The 22,214-nt window shown below is 42.3% G+C and overlaps 1 protein-coding gene across 1 annotated transcript in view; it reads right to left on the bottom strand.

The window, feature by feature from the left end:
* Positions 1 to 22,214, bottom strand: part of plekha8 (pleckstrin homology domain containing, family A (phosphoinositide binding specific) member 8) — a 74,552-nt gene that overhangs the window by 24,411 nt on the left and 27,927 nt on the right. The window contains exons 3-7 of the mRNA XM_070880843.1: positions 19,336 to 19,491; positions 17,460 to 17,593; positions 3,634 to 3,786; positions 1,414 to 1,454; positions 60 to 193 (exon numbers count right to left, since the gene is read on the bottom strand). Coding sequence (XP_070736944.1) covers positions 60 to 193; positions 1,414 to 1,454; positions 3,634 to 3,786; positions 17,460 to 17,593; positions 19,336 to 19,491 — 618 coding nt within the window. The remainder of the gene's footprint in view (positions 1 to 59; positions 194 to 1,413; positions 1,455 to 3,633; positions 3,787 to 17,459; positions 17,594 to 19,335; positions 19,492 to 22,214) is intronic.

Here is a 22,214-nt window from a genome sequence, read left to right as displayed (position 1 = left end):
GGTTGTGCCAATATTGGTCTCTAACAACTTTAAGTGCTACTTTTTATTTAAAAACTTACCCTCGGCATTTTCTGTGCCTCCCCTTCTTGAATTCATTTGATGCTGATCGTCATTTTCTGACTGTGACCTTTTCTGAGTCTTAAAGTTGGCCTCTTCTATCGTTGATCCATTCTGGCAGTTATTCAGCTCATTTCTGCCATAAACAGGTTTTATTTTAAAAAATTTTAAAATATCTTATTTCATTGCTTGTACTGGTGCAACATCCCATATCTGGACTTCCGAAAACCGTAATTGTCTGAAAACCGGACATTTCGGCGAGCGGCGAGGAGCGGAGGATCGGCGGGTGGCGAGGTCCAAAATCTGGCAAAACCCGAAATCCGGCACGGATTCGGACCGCCGCGAGGTCCGAAATCCAGCAAAACCCAAAATCCAGTATGGATTCGGTCCCGAGGATTCCAGATTTCAGACTATTCATTTTCTTGTCTGAAATCCGGCAAAACCCAAAAACTGGCATGGACTCTATCCTGAGGATTCAGGATTTCAGATGTCGTACCTGTATAATGATGCTTTCCAGGTTCTGGCAGCAAATTAGGGCGTTGCTGTAACAGTGCCGTTATTCACTAACACCATAATTTCCTGGGACTTTAGTGGTGATGGTAATGGCGTTCGCTGTTATTTCACCATTATTGTGGCGTTACAACCCAGCAAATTCTGGACTGTGCATTGTCAAGCAAGTAGTGACATTTAAATACATCTTAACTTTTGTATTTTTTTTTAAAGTTTTTTTTATGTAAAAGATTCTTCCCCAGAACTTAAGGTAACTGCACCATATGACATTCCCAAGTGAGGAGAGGTAAATAGGTAAATAACCTGTTTCCTAAACCTTATCATTCCAAAAATTAACTTTCGGAAATATTTGAAGGGGAGAAATTATCCCTCCCTATTGGGGAAGAGGAAATTAAAATAAAAGGAAATTACTAGCTTTTACTCAGCAATGCACCACTAACCTGACCAAATCCCTCAGCACATACTTTCCCATTCTTGGTCAATGTATGATGAATACGCCAGCAAATCTAATTTCTTTTAAAATAAATATTCACCATACCACAGTGCCACACATTTCACTTTGTTCCTCTAATAAGGGCAGCAAGATAGTTTGATAGCAGCAACTCGATCAATAACATTTAAAAAACATCTTGGTCATTCATTTTATTGCTGTGAAACATTGCTGGCATAGAAAGCCTGCCACATTTGCTCACATACGTCACTGAAAAAGTAATTCATTACATGGAACTCGGAATGTCACTTAAGGGTGGGGTTTGAACTGAAAGACTGCAAGTCTAACATTGAACATCAGCTGCTACTGATCTATGGCTTACATTGTCCATGGAACCATCCCCGTTAAATTCTTACCTTTCTGTGCAATTGTAACTGGATCGACGATGGTGTTTAATCTACAAAATTTATAAAACAACACAAATTACAATAAAATGTCAACATCTCCAAGTTCATTAAATCAGCAAATGACAAAATATTGCTGATGTGTTTTACAATAACTAGCTTCCTGACCTCAACGTTTCAATTGTTTCTTTCATTGATATGTTACCAATTATCATTTGGGTTTCAACCCAAGTTCGAGTACATCTGGTACAGCAACATTTCGATACTTGAATTTCCCACACTGGGCATCTTTGTAGCCTGATGGAGGCTGCCAAATTTGTGACAATTTCTGCTTTTTGGGGGGGGGAAGGAGGAGGGGATTGGGGGATTTGCGTTAAGATTGTCCAACTCTTCAACTAAGGTCTAAACAGCAGAACATTTCTTCTTAAATAGTTTTCAAAACTATGTGCCTCGGCCTTTTTTTTTAAAATATATATTTTATATTAAAAAAATTTATTTTTATGTAATTTAGGGGAAAAGAAGCTTTCCTATAGAGCCGCTGGGCAACTGCATGACATTCAAACATCTGCACAATGAGAGGCAGTCACCAAAGCTCACTGAAGATTGAAAATGAAAGAATAAATGACTTTCAGGTAATTTTATGAACTGGAGTTACACATTTCAACCTTGGAAATAGCACATGCTGCATTTATTTAAAATACTGCTTCTTTGGAAGTGCAGGTTTGATTTGTGCGAGGGACTAGCCAAGAGCTGTAATGTGAAGCAGGTAAGACTTCAAACAGATGCAAGCTATGCCAATTTAATGCTGCTGCCTTAGTGGATGCCCCACCTCCACTTATATTCTCTCCTACTAACTGGAAGGAATTGACCTCCTGCTGAGATACACTCAATTTTCACCCAGGGACATGGAGGCCAACTGTAGGATATCCATCACTGCCCCCGAGACCAGCCAACAAGCCCAGATTATGAATTGAACCTGGGTAAATTCTATAATAAATATGCACATTGACACAAAATTATATATAAAACAGTTGCCATGCAAATATATTATGTCTCCTAAACTAACAGAGCCTATCCAATGCACATAAAAAAAGCATTACTGTTTATACATATTTTGATAATTCTCTTAAATATTACTACAACTGCTCCTTGTGTTAATGCTGATCAGACTCTTTTCATTGCTGTTGGCTAGGATAGAAACTGAGTAAAGTATTAGTTTGTTGAAACATCTTTCTCAGTAACAAAGGCTCCTTAGTGCAGGGTATGGTAATTTGCACTATCAGCATTTGGGTCTAAGACAATACGGCAAAATGAAAAAAATGTCTTTGCAACACAGAAGCCAATTTTACTTTATGATGGACTGAAGTTTGTATGCACATGTACTGGGCTCGGTATGATTTATTCTAAATATAAATAGTGTTAGAACATCACAACTCCTTAATGTTAACTTGCATACAAGGTCACCTGAGAAAGCTGTATAAACTACTCAAAAACAAATTGAACAGTCTGGCTGGTCTGCTGGAGCCATTATTTTTTTGTATATTTTCTGTGGTTCAAGATTGCACTGCAGAAATAGGTCACATTAGTGAGCCTCAACTTGTAGCTCTCCCTGTACATCATTGCTTGCAACAAGTAGCCAAAGGAGAGGACATGCTGGATGTTTCAGTGCCATTGCCTCTGAATTTCTGAAGACTGCCTTATTACAAGACAAGTTTAAAAAAAAATACACTCATGACTAAGAAAAACTTATCAAACATGAGCCCATTATAGGGATTTCTCTTGGGGGATTCTTTTCGTAGGGCTCAAACACCACTTATGGTTGGTTGGAAACCTCTCCCACTGAACAACCAGGGAGCATTAAATCAGGGATAGAAGTGGGCTCACTTTTTCTCCCTCTGGGTTATTAGCTTTTTCTTTTCAGTTTGTCTGTTTCTATCCCTTCAGTAGCATCCAGGTAGCAAATTAATGCAACAGAAATAAATATATTAAATCATATGTAACTTTAATAAATAAGATGCCCATGCAATACTAAAGTAAATTATCTGTCTAACAAATTGCCATGTGATTTATTAATAAATTGCTCATGATTCCTGCACTCCATCTGAACTTGGCAGAGTAAGTTAAGGTAAACACATATATTTGGCTTGTAGCATCAATTGATTGGATCCCATTACATGTGTCAAAATCACAATAGAATGTAAAAAAAATCTATTTGCTTAAAAATAAACATACTCTGTTTGGTTTTATGACAGCCACATGCGGGGAACCTGGAGGTGTAGGCTGCAATAGTTCAGGCCTAAATGTCGCATTTGCAATTTCCATGCATTCTTCCAATGTCTTCATAAAGGTGTTGCAAGTTGATCTTAGAAGAGTTGCCATATCAATCTTCGTCAAGCGTGCACATGAATAGGAACAAGAAACAGACAGAAGATAAAATTTTGTATTAGCTGGTCCAATGATTGAAAGGGGATGGTCATAGTTGATAAAGCATTGGCTCAGCTTGCCAATTGTGTCTAGCGACCCATGATATAATGACATTAATGGGTTCCTCAAACTCAGTCCCAAAAAACGGAACTGCATGGTACCACACTAAGTGATTCTGGGTTCCTTCCCTCCTCAAAACAGTGACAAGCCCCCTTGAAAATCAGTGCATAAATACATACACAGCAGATTAATTGGTCGATTTTTTGAAATAATTCAGTATGCATTTGATATTATACCACTCCTTTATTTTTGAAATGGTGCATCACCATCAATACAAACTGCCAGGAAACAACTCTTTGCACAGGATTGATTTGATTATATCAGTCAGGGCTTATGTAGACTCAAAAAAATATGGTGAATAGAAGACCAAAGACCAGCCAGCACTATTGTTGTTTTACAATCAACAGGCAAACTGTAAAATTGCTTTTGGGTGGGGGGAGGAGCAGAAGATAAAATAGGAAATAGACCAAAGACAGTGACCTTTGTTCTCCCTGGTTCCACATTTGGAATTTTAAAACTGTTGGTGAGCAGCAACATTTTGTGTAGAATTTCCTCCAGTGAGATTATGAAGTTTTATTCCAACAACACTGTAAATGTGGATGTAGAACTGTGGAAAGCACAAAACATAGGAAAAAGGGAGCACTGAGAGGCACCAGAAATCCTAACATTTAGATTGTGTAGTAAAGCAGGAAAATGCAATTCCCTTTAGAGGGACAGTAACCAATGTAATAAGATGGGATGTGAAAGGTTGCATTTTAAATTGTTCAACAGCAATGATTCTCATTGCCTGCCCCTCATTCAGCAATCTTATGGTGCACGCACCATACAACGTAACTGGGGAAGCAGAGAGAGCCATCTCAAGAGATGGTTTGGCTTGGTGCCTCCAAATGCAATGTTGTGAGGACAGCAATGCTGCTTGCTATTTTTGTCTCATCAGGCTGAGCACTCAGCAATGCAGTTTTCACCACTGCAGGTCTATACATGACTTCCCCATCAATCATGCAGCTAAATATGTCTGCACCATTAGTGTGTCGCCAGTGCTTTAATTCTGTACCCGAGTTCCACAACACTGGAGTCAGGATATTAAAGAACCCCTTCAAGAGACAACGGGGCAGAAATTTACCTCCGCCCGAAACGGGTCGCACCTTCCGCTTTTGAACTGTTTTTCCACCGTGTCAGATGAGGTCTCCTCTTTCGGTAAATTCAGCTTTTTGTCATTTTCTTTTCTCGGCGGACCGAAAGTCGATTATAATGGGGGCGCAAGTGGGGCGGTAAGTACTCTGGTGGGGCGGAAGTGGAGGTTGGACGGAGACTCCGCTGCTGACCGATATCATTATATGTGTGTCACCACGCTCTCCCCTTCACTTAAAGGGGAGAGCCTTCGGCACTTTAAAACTTCGGTCCACTGGGACACCAGGGAGGGTTTCAGCCGGGCCAGCACCCAAGAGGGGGTGCCAGGCTGCCCGTTACAAGCCCGGCCGAACCTGGGGGGACATAATTGCCAGCCCGACCTGGCAGTCGGCCGACAAAAAATAAACGTCGGCCACGGCAGTGCGCCCTCCCCTTGAAAGGCCATCACACTGCCATGGCTCACACAGTGAAAGCAAGGTGAACCGACAAAAAAAGCTATCTGGGGCACCGTGTGGCAGATTAAAGATTTTTGCAGCTAAATTTCGCAGTAGGTGCGATGGACATGCGGGAGATTGGCCTTTGATGACGCATTTAGGATGGTCAGCAGCAGCGGGGCGGAAGTGGGGTCCACCAGAAAAATCAGAGCTAAATTTCGTTGGCGGCGGCCTTTGGACCAGAAATCGGCGGCCACTCAACTCCGCTGCCTTGCTGCCGCTTTCTGGTGGTAAGTGGCCTTTTTGGGGAGCTGAATTTTGGCCCCAATAATTCTGGAACATAAACACAGCTTAAGGCAAGTACAATCTGTGCCTGTATTTCTCTCAAAAGCTACCTCACTATCTTGCAAACGTGTTCAGAATTATATTGGTGCCTTCAGGGCATTAAGTGAAAGGACATACTGTAATAAAATGTTGGGTTGCTGTGCATTTCCAGTATTTTCTGATTTTGTTTCAATATTAAGTCATTACTATGCTTCCTCTCTCTCCAAACTATGGCTTGCTAAGTAACCAATTCTGATTAAGTTACAGGTTGGCCAAATAGGTCACAACGCCAGTTTGCATCAAAACTTCACTCTCGCCCTGCAAACAGGAGCACTATTCTCATTATCAAGAGGTATTGTTAAGCTGGTAGAACCATGTGAGGTTATTGTAGTCACAGTTCTAAAAAATTTAAAATGACGACTTAATGGCTCTGCTCATTCAATTAAATGTTTCTTTCAAACAGGTCACATTTTCTCATTAATGCAAGTGAAGGGGAGGATGCTGTAGGAGGATAAGCAGCTGCAGTTATTAAAGCACCAGACCAAGAAGGAGGAGAAGTAGTGAGGCACTCAAATCTGCCTTGGTTATATTGTGGGGTTGATTCCAAAGCACCAGCAATAGGCAATCCAGTATGGGGAGGAGGAAAATCTGAGGTAGAAGATGCTAAGGAAAATTCAAGGATCCAAGCGAAAGAGCACAAGTCAGTCACAAATAAAGGCAGTAGTTTTATGGTGATTGGATGGATTGGAAAAACCAACAATCCATCAAGATAGTGGCAGTGCATAAAGACAAGAGGGAAATACACATCAGCAATAGCAAGGAAACAAATGAGTATGAAAAATGTGGAGATAGCCAGTTCCTCAGGACCCAATTAGTTAATGGGTAAATGCACCTCATGGTGTAGCACTGATAATCAATAACAGAAAAGTCTCGATTTTGATCTTTTACCTCTGTAGTTAAGAGACCTCAGCCAGTCAGCAGAGGGGCTGGGTTGCATTTGACCTCAGCACCCCTGGCTAAGAAAAAATAAATCAGCTAGAGTTCCTCCTCTTGATTGTTATCCAGTGACTTCTGCTGAAAGTGAACATATGGATGCAACTGAGCAATGGTTCAGTTCTTGACCGCTTGCACAATTCCCCTGCACATGCACAAGTGCACACGATAGAACAGCGTGCCAGCATTCACTGTCTGGACTGACAAATATAGAATGGCCACTTGAGTGATGTACCACTCACAGAATTTTATCCTAATATGGGCTATCATCGTTAGATGAAAAGTGGAAGGAGAAGGAAGAGTTAGTGATGCAAGTATTTAGCCGCTTTGTATCTACAAGCATCCAAAACGTTTAATCATAGGGCCCGAAAACCCACTGACCTTTGATCCCAGCGCAAATGCTTGGAAACAGTGATCTCTAGTGGTAATCCTGCCAAAGATTTTATCATGGACAGGTCACCTCATTATCATAAACTGGGTAGGCATCTGTGCCACTTGGGGACGCATCTCAGGCACCTACTATGGTAGAGAGGTTTCAAAATGTGACTTTGGGTGTCTGCTCAGGGGGAAAGCGGGATGCCAAAGTGCTGTCTGCTACTGGAATCATCAGACAAGGACCTCTAGCCCCCTGAATAAAGCAGCTAGGAAAAACTCTGCACTCACCCTATATCTCCAGGCATCCAGGCTACATCCCAGTCCTGAACGTCAAAGATGAACCCCACTTCCACCTGATCCCGCATAGCATACAGTTCACTGCTCTTCAACTAGTCTGGGGACATCCATGCAAAAAAAAAAACTGAAGCACCATATCAAGTTCGCAGTATTTTGAATTCATGTGACAAATGACTGCTTACGTTTCAGAGACAATTTATACAACCTTGTAATATGAAAGAACATCAGGATTATTATGCAAACATGTGGTTTAACAAAAAGAAACGAGCAGAGAACAGACTGTAAACAGCTCTCATTCCCTTAACCTTCTCCAGAATTGTAGGAAAAACCTGATCTACCCCGTCATTTTCAACAGTATCACCCCAATTTTTTAATTCTCTTTAAATTAATTTGCTTTTTAAAAAGCGTTTCACTGTGAATTTTCCTTAATGCCATGTGTGATCTAGCAACGGATTTTTTTTTTATTTTTTTAAATGAACACACCTACAATAAAATATTTATTCTGCTGTGGAAGTTGGGTTAGTTCCCTCAGCAGTCCACCATTCCACGGAGCAGAAACTGTCCTTTTTTTTTTTAAAAAAAAGATAAATATGTAAATCCTGGCCATCTAAACCTCAAATTCAGCATCACTTGCCAGAAATCAGTATGAATGCCTTCCTTTACAAGTGAAACAAACAAACAACTGTAACTTTTATTGTCTATTGTGCGGAAATGTAAACTGCCCTATTCATAAAGCTCCCATTGTTGACTTAGGCATTCTTCTGCAGTGGTATACACACACACACACATTTTCTTACCCCATAGCCAATGACTTCGTACCAGTCACTTTTAGTTTCTGCCCCTCTGTGGCATGACTACCACTTCAGTTGATGTGCCTGGTGCTTCCACTGACTTCTAGGCTATAAATAACTTCTCACTGTCCTTCAATGTTAGTTTCGGGTACCATGCAAGTACTTTATTTGCCCCTCAGTGACCCACTAGTCATTTCTGGTTGCTCTTATAAGGCCTCCGTAAGTGTTCAACTGTGCAATCTTGGAAGTTCTGACTGTCACTAAAGAACCAAAATGACATTACTTAAACAAAACACACACATTTCCACTTGATCCTCGAGATCTGACCCAGCCTCCACTGAATGAAAGAAAAGATACATGAGTTTCACTCAGTCTACATTTGTAGCAACTATATTGTAAATTGCTAACTAGTTTACTTTATTTCAAAACAATGGTTCAAAATTTCCATTTTCACAAGATTTTACTATTAGTTTACTGGAAATTGTTATATTTTAATAGCCATCTTCAAAACATTTTGTAATTCAGTAACTTCCTGTTCCCAAATAGACTCTTCATTCCCTGAACCATTCAACTATACTGCTAATCACCGGTTTAATGTTGGCCCGGCAACTAAAGCTTCATATTGTCTCATTAACTAATTGGTGTTCAGAGTGATCTTAAATGGAGTGCTTCTAAACTGAGTGTTAAAGTTGGGAATTTGGAGAGTGGGATTTCAGAAAGAGGTTGCGGCCTTTTCCTCCAATACTTGTAGTGCTTTGTGTTACAGGTAAATATTTAATTTAAGTTACCTAGAATTTAAACTAGATCTAGTAATTAATTAAAACTAAAACTACAAAGAAAGTTAAATAAATAAATACATTTTAATGAACTAAATAAATAAAACAAGGTTATAAAGGGATGGTGGTGCAGGTGTGCCGCAACTGCAGCATGTGACAGTTTGTGGAGAACATCGCGATCCCGGACGAACATGTCTACAGTGAGAGAGTATTAATCGACAAATAATCGGAGCGTGTAACAAAGGTAATACAATAATCACGGGGGACTTTAATCTTAATATAGATTGGGCAAATCAAATTGGCAAAGATAGTAAGTGGACAAGTTCATGGAATGCATTCGAGACAATTTCCTAGAACAATACGTCATGGAATCAACTAGAAACAGGCTATTTTAGATCTTGTATTGTGTAATGAGACAGGGTTAACTAGTAATCCCGTAGTAAAGGATCCTCTGGAGAAGAGTGATCATAATATGATACAATTTCACTTTGAGCAAAATAATTCAGTCAGAAACGAGAGTCTTACTTAAATAAAGCCAATTACATAGGTATGAGAGCAAGGTAGATTGGGAAATTAGATTAAAAGGTATGATGATAGCGAAGCAATGGGAAACATTTAAAGAAATATTCCAAAATTCTCAATGAATATACATTCCATTGAGAATTAAAAACTCCACAAGAAAAGTGATCCATCCGTGGCTAACTAAAGAAGTTAATGATAGTAATTAGATTAAGGAGAGACTTATAATCTTGCGAATGGTAGTAAGCCTGAGGATTGGGAGAGCTTTACACCAGCAAAGGATGACCGAAAATATTGATAAAAAGGGAGAAAATAGAGTGAGTGCAAACTAGCAAGAAATATAAAATCAGATTGGAAGAGCTACTACAAGTATGTAAAAAGGAAGAGTGTAGCAAATGTAAGTGTTGGTTCCTTAGAGGCGGAGACAGGTGATATTATAATAGCAAAAATGGAAATGACAGAGATTTTAAATATTTTGTATCTGTCTTCACAGTAGAAGACACAAAAGCATATCAAAAATAGTGGGGAACCAAGGAGCTAATGAAAATGAGAAAAAGTACTTGAGAAACTAATGGGACTAAAAGCCGACAAACCCTCTGGACTGATGGCCTACATCTTAGGGTTCTAAAAGAGGTGGCTGCAGAGATAGTGGATGCATTGGTTGTGATCGTCCAAAATTCCCTAGATTTTACAACGGTCCCAGCAGATTGGAAGGTAGCAAATGTAACCTCACTATTCAATAAGAGAGAGAAAACAGGGAACTACAGGTCAGTTTGCCTGACATCAGTAGTCGGGAAAATGCTGAAATTCATTATTAAGGAGGTGGTAATAGGGCACTTAGAAAATCATACTATGAGTGGGTAGAGTCAACGTGGTTTTATGAAAGGAAAATCATGTTTAACAAATTTATTAGAATTTTTTTGAGGATGTAACTAGCAGGGTAGTTAAGGGGAACCAGTATAGTATATTTGGATTTCCAAAAGGCATTTGATAAGGTGCCACATAAAAGATTTCTATGCAAGATGGGGGTGATAAATTAGTATGGATAGAGGATTGGTTAACAGACAGAAAACAGAGTATGGATATACGGGTCATTTTTGAGTTGGTAGGCTGTAACTAGTGAGGTGCCGCACGGATCAGTGCTTGGGCCTCAACTGTTTACAATCTATATTAATAACTTAAATGAAGGGATTGCGTGCAATATATCCAAGTTTGCTGACAATACAAAGCTAGCTGGGAATGTAAGCTGTGAGAATAGAAAAACAGAATATTTTTTAAATGGTGAGAAACTGTTAAATGTTGGTGTTGAGAGAAATTTCGGTGTCCTCGTACAGGAAACACAAAAAGTTAGTACGCAGGTACAGCAAGCAATTAGGAAGGGAAATGGCATGGTGGCCATTATTGCAAGGGGGTTAGAGTAAAAGAGTAAGGAAGTCTTACAACAATAGTACAGGGCTTTGGTGAGACCACAGCTAGGATACTGTGCACAGTTTTGGTCTCCTTATCGGAGAAAGGACATACATGCCTTAGAGGCAGTACAATGACTGGGATGAGAGGGTTGTCCTATGAGGAGAGATTGAGCCTATACTCTCTGGCATTTAGAAGAATGAGAGGTGATCACATTGAAACATAGAAGATTCTGAGGAGGAATTGACAGGGTAGATGCTAAGAGGTTGTTTCCCCTGGCTGGAGAGTCTAGAACTAGGGGGCATAGTCTCAGGGTAAGGGGTCGGCCATTTAAAACTGAGATGAGGAGGAATTTCTTCACCCAGAGGGCTGTGAATCTTTGGAATTCTCTGCCCCAAAGGGCTGTGCATGCTGATTCGTTGAGCATATTCAAGGCAGAGACAGATAGATTTTTGGACTTTAGGGAAATCGAGGGATATTGAGATCGGTCAGAAAACTGGAGTTGAGGTCGAACATCAGCCATGATCTCAATGAATAATGCTGCAGGCTCGAAGGGCCGTATGGCCTACTCCGGTTCCTAATTCTTAATTCTTTCCATTTCAAGGAGGAATTTTCAAATGGCACTTTGTGCTCTTCTGCAGAAAAGTGAAGCGAGACCCATCCAGTAATTAAACATTGGGCTGGATTTTTGGCTTTTAGCATTTCAGGGCGCAAATTGCGGCGGTGCGCAAAAGTATGTACCTGGAAATAGTTTGCGCCCTCGTCATGTATTTTCGGCTAAAAAGTCACCTGTAGGAGCGCTGGCGTTAAGTGAGCCAATGTACGACTGACTTTGTGCGCCGGAGCCGAAATCTTCGGGATTGAAGGAGGCGGCCATTTTGCGCATGAGCATAGAATTTTTTTTCCCTCCTCTTGTTTTCTTTTCCAGTCGCAAACACAAATGCTGGACACGCCAATTTCCTGCGCGTATACGCATTTAAACCAGCCCACTTCAGCTGAGATGGAGGAGCAGGAGGGAAGACAGCGTGCCAGGCGATTCAACCAGGAGGCTAGTGAGGCCTTAGTCAGTGCAATGGAGAGGAAGTAGGCCTCACTCCATCTTACAGGGGGAGCCAGACCACTCCCTCCTGTCTTCAAGAGAATATGGAGGGACATCGCAGAGGTAGTATCTGCTGCAGACACTGTGCCCAGGATTGGCACGCAGTGACGAAAAAAATTCAATGACCTCACGAGGATCATTAGGATGAGTAGCATTTGTATCAATGCATGCCTCCATTATTTGTAACGTTAATCTCTCAAACTATGTTAAGTGCTTCTTATATCTGGTCCCTCTCAACAGGTAGTGGCGTGCCTTTCACAATGCATAACAAAGATGAACGCTTACATCGGCAACCATTGGCTTTTAATGATCTATGCACATAATTTGTATCATTAACATCGTCCCGCACAATGCACTCCAACTGGTCCTATCACTTTCTGAAAGATCACTTACATCCCCCATGGTAGATGCCTCTACCAGTGAATACATACTGATGAAGCACGTGCAAGATCAAAACACATTGAACGGAGGCCTCTACAACATTCACATAGTGTCACCTATTCCACTGTGGTAGGCATATGTGGCATAGAAGCATAGAGCTTCTTTTTGAACCCTTCCTATTTTTCTATTTGCAGTCAAAGCACGCCCATAAGAGGGAGCAGCTGTGGACAGGCAGGGGTCTGCCTCAAACAATCTGATGTTGTGGTGAGGGTCTCTGTCCTCATCGGAGTCCCAGGTCGGACAGTTGCCAGGGGCGATGCTGAGCCCCCTTCGGGTAGTGAGGGTATGTAAATGGAACGCACGACTAAATACACTGCAAGATATTATGGAGTTGCGGCAGCCCTCAAATGAACCTGTGCTTTGTCACCTTGCCCCCGCTGCTAACCACTCATCTACTGTTTTCTATTTCCAGATGACCTACCGGAGGTGCCCCATCCCTTCAGGCCATGCAGCCGACGATGAGGCACTGGAGGACACTGCTCTGGCGGTGCATCCGAGCCCACGTGCTGCACCCTCTGGATTAAGTACTTCTAGGGATGACACGGACTTCCCAGGCTTTGAGGATTCAGAGGCTCCTGGCCCCAGTGGCGTACAGCAACCCAGTGCCGGGGTGGAATTCCGCAGGCCATCTCTCCAGAGGGTGAATCAGCAAAATAGGTCTGCTCACAGACAGGCAGACCTTGAAGTGGACCTGGTGGAAATGTCCAGGGAGAGTGCAGTGATGAACCGTGACCTTATTGATGCACTGGGACGGATCCCAGCGAGCATTGACAAGCTCACTGCGACTGTTGTGGAGACAGCGTCGCAGATTGTCATTGCGGGTCATGAGTCCAGCGAGGCCATCATTGGCCACACACACAGGCTGGTGGCCTCTAGTCATTGGAGTTCGAGTGTGTGGCACGTGTATTTGATCACACCGCAGACTGGGGCACATCACAGGCATAAGCTTTGCTTGAGCTTGGGCAGGTGATGCAGTATTTCTGCTTCCATACTCGCTGCATTCCCTATTGTCCCAAAGCAGGCCAGCAAGTTGTTCCTCGACATTGTGTTCCGGTTGCTGAGGCCCAGCCCTGTCGGAGAGTGAGTGGCTCCAGGGAAATGGGAGGTGGTTTCATTCCTCAGGATAACAGCATTCTGGATCCCACCACTCAATCGCCAACCATGTATCATAGACGGTTGACACCCATCCACCTGTGACTGGCAACACTGAGGAAGAGGTGCCCTAGTTGAAAGCCAGGCCTTCCAGGCCAGGAGCTGGTTCAGAGCGTCTTCAGACGCTGTCTCCATTGTCTGGCCCTCCAACACAGCAGCCCTCTAACAGCCTTGCTGTATACCCTGAGGCCTCACCGAGGAGGAACAGCAGGCATGGGAGGACGTTGAAGGGGAGGGGGAGGGGTGGCGGGGGTGGGGGTGGGTGGAGTCTGTCCAAGACCCAATAATGGCTGGCAAGTCATTGTGCCTTTAAATTTTGTGCACTGCAGGAAGCAGTTTTTCTTTCCTTTGCATGTTGTGCACTGCAGGATGCAGTCATTTTTATACTTCAGATATTGTTGATTGCTGGGATCAGTTATGTGACCATAAGTGTTTAAGCATTGTGTTATGTAAGGTTTTGTGTGCGTGTGTGTGTGTGTGTGTGTGTGTGTGTGTGTGTGGAGTCGGGGGGGGGGGGGGGGGGGGTATTGAGTGTTCAATGTTGTTATAAAATTATTCTTTGACATTGCTGTCTTGTGTCTCATTTGCGCTGTCTTGTGTCTCATTTGCGCAATCACTTGTAGAATAGCCAGCATGGTGGCATAGTGACAAGGCAATGCTCAAACCTCCCGTTCCCCGCTCAAACAAACCAGTCAATGATGAGCTGGCGACGCAAGGCTCTTGCAGTGGCCACATCTCCATGCTGCCACCCCTGTGGTTCTGGTGGTTGCGGTTTGGGTACCTTGCCAGGCTCCTCTTCCTCGTCCTCCTCCTCCTGCGGTGGTCCTGCAATTCCCATTGGCAATGCCTGTTCCCTCATGATGGCTAAGTTGTGTGAGATGCAGCACACGACAATGAACTCTGAGACCTGCTGAGGAGAGTATTGAAGGCTGCCTCCAGAGAGTGGTCCAGGCATCGGAAGCGCTGCTTCAGTACCCCAATTGTCTGTTCAATGATGTTGCGGGTGGCTGCATGGCTCTCATTATAGCGCTGTTCGGCTTCTGTGGCAGGGTTCCGGAGTGGGGGGGGGGGGGGGGGGGGGGGTCATGAGCCAGGTGGCCAGCCTGTATCCCTTGTCCCCGATCAGCCAACTCTGACCTTATATTTGTCACTAAAATATGTGAGAGACACTGCTCTCACGCAAGATGAAAGGATCATGTGTGCTCACTGAATATCAAGCACTGACTGTGAGGATGCGCTGAGTCGGGTCACAGACCGGCTGAACCTTTAGGGAGTGGTATCCCTTTCGGTTTCGGAAGACCTCTGCATTGTGTGTTGGTGCTCGTAGGGCGACGTGTGTACTATCAATGGCACCCTGAACCTTGGGGAAACCTGCAGATCGTCCAAACCCCACAGCCCTCTCCTTCTGGCTGTCTCTGCTCATTGGGAACCTTATGAAGTCCATTCTGCATGTGTACAGTGTCCTTGTCACTGGCGACGCAGCAATGTGTAGCGTGATGCGAGATGCAGCACATGTCTCCTGGTGCTGCCTGGAAGGAGCTGGAGGCATAGAAGGCCATTGCCACAGTCACCTTCACCTCGATGGGCAGCGCAGTCCTGTTGGCACTGGTAGGCTGTAGGTCTGCATGTAGGAGTTGGCATATTTCTGTCAGCATTTCTTTTCTGAAGCTAATCAGAAACGTGGAGGTATGAGCGATGTTCCCTGTAAACCCATTGGGGGGGGGGGGGGGGGGTAAAGCCTCCTCCACAAACGTCTGCGACCTTTTTAATTACGTTGCAAGCCATGGACAGTAAGCCTCCTTCCAGCTTGAAGCCGTCTGCCAATAGCAACCAGCATAATTTTCTGCTGAACTTGCATGGTCACCAATGAACACTCTTACTGACCTTGAAAGCAAAGGGTTAACTCATATAAAAGTGCCGCTTTAAAAAGTGTACACTAACGCAGCATTCTGCGCGCAACCGTGGCAGTCACTGACAACTGCGATACAAGATTCTCCAGCCCTCCTTTAAATATGGCGCCAATTGCGCCTGCTGCACCCTGGGACCATCTGGTTTTTTTGGTCGGGTCCAGGGGCAGCCGCAAAAATCAGGCATTATGCTCGAAAGTTCCGCTAGCACAGCCTTGCATGACAATTGACGTCATCGTGACGGTCAAAATGGAGGGCGGGACGATAAGTTTGTGCGCCGCTGAAAAACCATTGGTGAACGTTCCGGCTGGGCGCTAAATCCTGGACGTCCCGTTTGAAACCCAAAAACACCATTTACCGCCCCGAGGCACAAATGGACACAAATTAGCAGAAAATCCAGCCCTATGGACTCACTTAAAACATAAATGTATAAAAATGCAGCCCCTAGACCTAGCCAGGCACTTCACCACAGCGAAATAACCTGAAGGCCAACCACCCTGGGTGCTTTTGAACTCCTATTGGCTAACTATAAACACACCGATGGAAGACTCCGCTTACTCTCAAATCACAAAACAGAACAGGTTTCACTCACTAATTTGCTGCTTGTGATTTAGAATTGATGCCAGGAGAAATGTCTTTACACAGTTGTGAGGCTGTGAAATTCATTTCCAGGGTTAATGGTTGAGGCAGAAACGATGTCAGCATTCAAGAATGCTACACGACACCAAGGTGTTTCCCAAAAAATTGCAGCCCACAGGTTAATCATTTTGCTGCGGAATTTATATTAAAATGATAGTAATCCAGAATGGAGCTATTTTATTTACTCTAGAAAGTGTTCTCGAAAAATACTCATGCAATTAATTCTGTAGCTTCATCTTCAATAAATTCAATTTATTAAGGCTATATAAATTGAAAACACCCGAGTCAGAAGGTCATGGATTCAAGTCCCACTCCAGAGACTTGAGCACATAAATCTAGGCTGACCCAGCAATGCAGTACCAAGTGGGTGCTGCACCGTCGGAGGTGCCGTCTTTTGAATGAAACATTAAACTGCCTTCTCAAGAAGATGTGATAGATCCCATGGTACTATTCGAAGAAGAGCAAGCGAGCTCTCCCTGGTATCCTGGCCAATATTAATCTCCAACTAACATCACTAAAACAAGTCATTTGATTCATTGCTGTTTGTGCGACCTGGCTGTGCACAAATTGGCTGCTGCATTTCCTTATATTACAATATTGACTACACTTCAAAAGTACTTCTTTGGCTGTGAAGCGCTTTGGGATGTCCCAAAGTCATGAAAGACACGATATCAATGCAAGTTCTTTCTTTATCAGCTTAAGTGGACAAGGGGAAAAGGGGTCAAAGTGATATGGGAACAGGGTGGGCAAACGTGATTAGAACTATTTGATCACATGGAGGGTAAATGTCAACACGTACCGGTTTGCCCAAATAGCCTGCTACCAATATTCCCACTAAAGTGTAAGCGTGTGGTCGCGCAATAATCTGAAAGGTCCAATGCAGGCTGCTCACCGGCTATTATAGTGTAAATACCGCGCATGTGCAGAAAGTTAAAGGGGCAGCGCATTAAAAGAAACAAGCCATGCAGAACAAAGCGCAGCTTACAGGGAACATTGCCTGCTACCATATTGTAACTTCTGTTTATTTCCAAGGTCTAGGATTAATTTGAGCACCTTTTTCCGTTGTCCAGAATGGCCAGTAGCTCCAATTTATGTTTTATTTTATTCAATCAAGTTCTACTGCTGTGTTTTATTTCCACAGATTTATAGGGCATCTCATCATGCCAATCTGGCAAATTGCCAAGAATAAGTCGCCTTCAATGTACTACACATATTAGAAAGGGATTAGGAGCAGAGAGCACATCTGGTGAGCAATATATACAATGCAATGGCACATAATTAATATATACCTCTAAATCAGTTGGTTTGGACTGATCAGATTGTGTATTCTCTTTTAGGTTATTCACTTGGTGGAGGAGAAGATCACAATATAATCTCAGTTCGGAGACCTTCTTTTTGAGGGATTCAGTGTTTTCGCTTATTTCTTTAAAAAAAAGAAAATTAAAATCAGTTGCTTTCCCTTCAACTTCCTATAAGACATTTAATTTGCATTCTGAAAGCCATAAACATACCCTCATTTTAATTTTTGCAAGAAAAATAGTTTAAACATAAATATAAAATATTGCAGAGATCAATTTAACTTCAATTTTTCTCTGCACCAAAAGATCACAAATCCTGGTACAGTATGGTTTCACAATCATAGCAGTCTTCCAAGTCTTTGCTCAGAAGTGGCTATCCTTTATACAGGAGCCCACGTAGTATTGGCAAATTATTCATCCACAGGGGGATATCAGACCTCAGCTCAGTCCTCTTCTCGCTCACTGTCTATATATGCAAGCTTCATTTGTGTGCAAATAGGAGCATGGTGGTGGTTACTTATGGAGACCAACTGCCTGCTGCCTGGTCTTTTCAAAGACCAGAACTGAACATAGATCTTCTCAATCTAAAACAGCTCAATACCATCATACACTGTGCATTTATCTGCTAAGCCCAGATACAATTGGCAGAACAAATAAAACTTATTGAATGAATCTTCCACTACTGAATAACCAGGGCTCATAATATGTCTAGTACAGATGCTTTTAAAATACGATAAATATCTCCATTTTACAGCAACTAATTTTGAAAAATCCATAATGGGAATGCAAGGGGATATTTTTCACCCCAGTAAAGCTAGATGTTGTTGGGGAGAAAAGAGTCTTGTAATCAGTTTTAAAATATTTATCTCTTTTTGAAAGTTTTTTTTTAAAAACAGCCTTGGTTAGTGTTTTCTCGTTGTGGATGAGTGCCAACTTATTATGAGTCAGTTACCAGAAAAAAAAGCTTTTCTCCAGAGCACAATTTTATTCAAATATCAGCAAAAGTTGTAATATGCTAAGGTGAAGGCCTCATTATAGTGAATGCTCCAAAAATTGTTGTGAAAGAGTTCCTACAAATGAGTGTAATGCAGAGCATGAATTTTGTATGTGAAAATATTGAAAAGTATTTAAATTTCTGTTCTTATCTTCTACATTGAGATAACGTTTGTGAGGTGGTGCAAGTGGAGTGGGGATAAAAGAGCAAGTTGGACATACAGGTAGCACAGTACTTTAGTAGAGTGGAACTCCAAATGAATGTGGCAGGAACTTAGAGAGCAGAATCCCAAAATAGTATTGGCACTAATGTATCAAATAATATTTAGCTGCATTACCCAAAGTTTAAAGGTGTGGGGAGAGAGTGGAGAAAGGGAATAAAATTAAAAACAAACATATCATACTTATAGATGCTCCAGCACTATAGTAGCGCACCAAATATCCAATTTTCCTTACTGTTCAAGCACAATAAAAGTGCAGCTTCTGTGCAAGAAAGTCATTGAATAAACTAAATTGTGTAACTAAAGTTTCGATTCACAAACAAATAAAAGTGTACAAATCCCTCAACAATCTTCTCACCAGCACGACTTGCTGCCAAGAGTGCAGGCAAGGAACCTCCACCAATGTTATTGTTTTCAGTGTTCAGCAGCTTACTTTTCCTTTAAGTTTTTCTCCTCTCACCTTCATGGTGAAGTGCTTGACCTCTGTTCAACAACTTCTCACAGCCATACTGGGGGCAGGGAGCAGGAATTATAAATTGCACCACTAGTGCCAACCCATTTCAGAAAACATCCCTTCAAATTGTTTTGGTGCAAATTACACTTAAGAAATACAAATATGGTAGTGCTGTACTAAGATGCAAAACAACACTTACCCTTCTCTTTCTTAGTCCTGCTGTCTGTCAGGCAAGCCTTGGATGACCCCAAGGCAACAAGCCACCTCTGTCTCTCAGCAGCATTGACGGCTTTCAGGTAGAAGTGTTGTTCCCCTGGGATGATCAGCTCCATTCTTGTGCTGTCACCAGTATGTACTGCAAGTGAAAGAACTGATTATAATACCAGTGAGGGAAGTGAGGGGGGGGGGGGGGGGGGGAGGGCATGGAGAAAAAAGTAAAGCTATAAAAAGGTCACTCGCAGAAGAAATAATTAACAGAAAATCTGCCACTCATACATCAAAGAAAAGGCGAAACCAAACATTTCACTTTGCTTATTATTTCTGCTTCTACAAAGAAAAATCATCCATCTACACAAGGTCTTCTATTTCTGATACACTTCAGTTTGAAAACGCTGTCTCTATATTTCATCTTATTCTTATAGCCAGATCACCTTCCCTGGCATTGTGTGAGATACAGAAGGCTCATTATCAGCCTGGCCACTGTACTTGACCCTGAATAACTTCATATCAATCTGGAAACTAAACAAAAAAAGTACAATACTCTTGTCCTCCGTGAAGCCAATGGTGCTGGACTTCAGCAGCAGTGCTGTACATGAGCTGGCCCTGCTGTCTCTTGCGATACAGAGAACTAGCTAAAGGAGGCTTCTGTCAATGAAGAGAAGTAGACCATTTCAGCAACTTCTGGAATTCATTGCCACAACATAGGAATAGATCCAAAGATGTCGAGCCCAGGTTGTGGGGTCTCCCAATGGGGAAACCATAAAACAATAGAGAGAGAGTCATAGATGAACAATCTCTTTTGCTCCCTGGTAGCTGACTTTAAGAATATTGGCAACAACTTAAATGCAGGGTATGTGCCTAGATTCGGAGATGCAATGGTGCCAGGCCAGGCTAACAGACATGCACAGAGATCAGTGGTGCATTTGCTGACCTATATAGACCTCCTCAGCCGAAGAGATGGATTCAGCAGCAAGAAATACTCACAAAATTCAACTTTCAAACGATTGGAGATATCCTAATGTATGTATTGCTCTGGTGTTTGGAAAGGATCCTGCAATATAAGCAAGATGGATTCCATAAAACCAGTCAGATTGGATGTCGCTATTGAAACAGCTTAGAAATAGAGGTCATAAAGGAGAACTTAAATGTGAGTGAAGACACATAGAAACATAGGAAATAGGTGCAGGAGCTCGACCCTTCGAGCCTGCACCGCCATTCAATATGATCATGGCTGATCATGCAACTTCAGTACCTCACTCCCGTCTTCTCTCCATTCCCCCTAATCCCCTTAGCCATAAGGGCCACATCTAACTCCCTCTTGAATATATCCAACGAACTGGACTCAACAACTTTCTGTAGTTGAGAATTCCACAGGTTCACCACTCTCGATGAAAAAATTTCTCCTCATCTCGGTCCTATATGGCTCACCCCTTATCCTTAGACTGTGACCCCTGGTTCTGGACTTCCCCAACATCAACAACATTCTTCCTGCATCTAACCTGTCCAGTCCCATCATAATTTTATATGTTTCTATGAGATCCCCTCTCATTCTTCTAAATTCCAGTGAGTATAAGCCTAGCCGATCCAGTCTTTCTTCATATGTCAGTCCTGACATCCCGGGAATTAGTCTGGTGAACCTTTACTGCACTCCCTCAACAGCAAGCATGTCCTTCCTCAGATTAGACGACCAAAACTGCACACAATATTCAAGGTGTGGTCTCACCAAGGCCCTGTACAACTGCAGTAAGACCTACCTGCTCCTATACTCAAATCCTCTCACTATGAAGGCCAGCATGCCATTTGCTTTCTTTCCTGCCTGCTGTACCTGCATGCCTATCTTCAATGACTGATGTACCATGGCACCTAGGTCTCGTTGCACCTCCCCTTTTACTAATCTGTCACCATTCAGATAATAATCTGCCTTCCTGTTGTTGCCACCAAACTTTTATCCACATTAAACTGCATCTGCCATGCATTTGCCCATTCACCTAACCTGTCCAAGTCACCCTGCAGCCTCTTAGCATCCTCCTCACAGCTCACATCACCACCCAGCTTAATGACATCTGCAAACTTGGAGATACTCAATTCCTTCGTTATATATAAAAATATATATATTATATAGTGTTTCAACCCATGATTCAGCTGGTGTGTGTTTCAGAAGAAAAATTAGCTTCTTTCACTAGGAGTGAAGGTCAAATACATGAACCACTCAGTCCAGTTGGAAGGCAGGACTGAACAGCATTACAACCAATTACACATTGACTCTCCAACTATTTATGCACGATTTGACACAGAAAAATTTTAAGATGCATTAATGGCTTCTAAGTCATAATTACAGATTTGTTTATTTTGCATCTTCCTGAAAGTAGTTAAATAAAAGGTTGCTAAAATTTAACTTCTAAAAATGGCTTATGTAAAAGTTTTTTCTTTCAAAAAAATGTTGCTGGTGCTTAAAAAAAAATTAGGAGAATGTTCCCTGGCTTTATTTGAACATTATTGTCACTGTACTTGTGGAATTTACATGGTTTGTAAATTAAGTAAAGGAGCAGGACTCAAGTAATGATGAGTTTCAATGGGCTCAAAATTGGCCAGGTGTTGCTCTGTTTTTTTGGAAGCAACTTGATTTTTCTGGAGTATCTTAAAAATCCCCATTTTGCATATTCAATTTGCACCAGTATAAGTGAGCTAGTTAGGATTTTTTTTAGTTTAGTTTTTTTTTCCCCAAAAGAGGGCGTTACCAGTCACCTATGCCCGTTTTGGCCATTTAGGCCACTTTGTACAGCTAATAGTTGCTCCAAACTAACTTAGGCCAGCGTATGTGGCCACTTGTGGCCGCACAGAAAACGCTTGGAGAGTTAA

This window comes from Pristiophorus japonicus, chromosome 5 (assembly GCF_044704955.1).
Source record: "Pristiophorus japonicus isolate sPriJap1 chromosome 5, sPriJap1.hap1, whole genome shotgun sequence".
Taxonomy (NCBI): Eukaryota; Metazoa; Chordata; class Chondrichthyes; family Pristiophoridae; genus Pristiophorus; species Pristiophorus japonicus.
The sequence above is the reverse complement of the archived record's forward strand: the minus strand, read 5'-3'. Positions and strand labels throughout refer to the sequence as shown.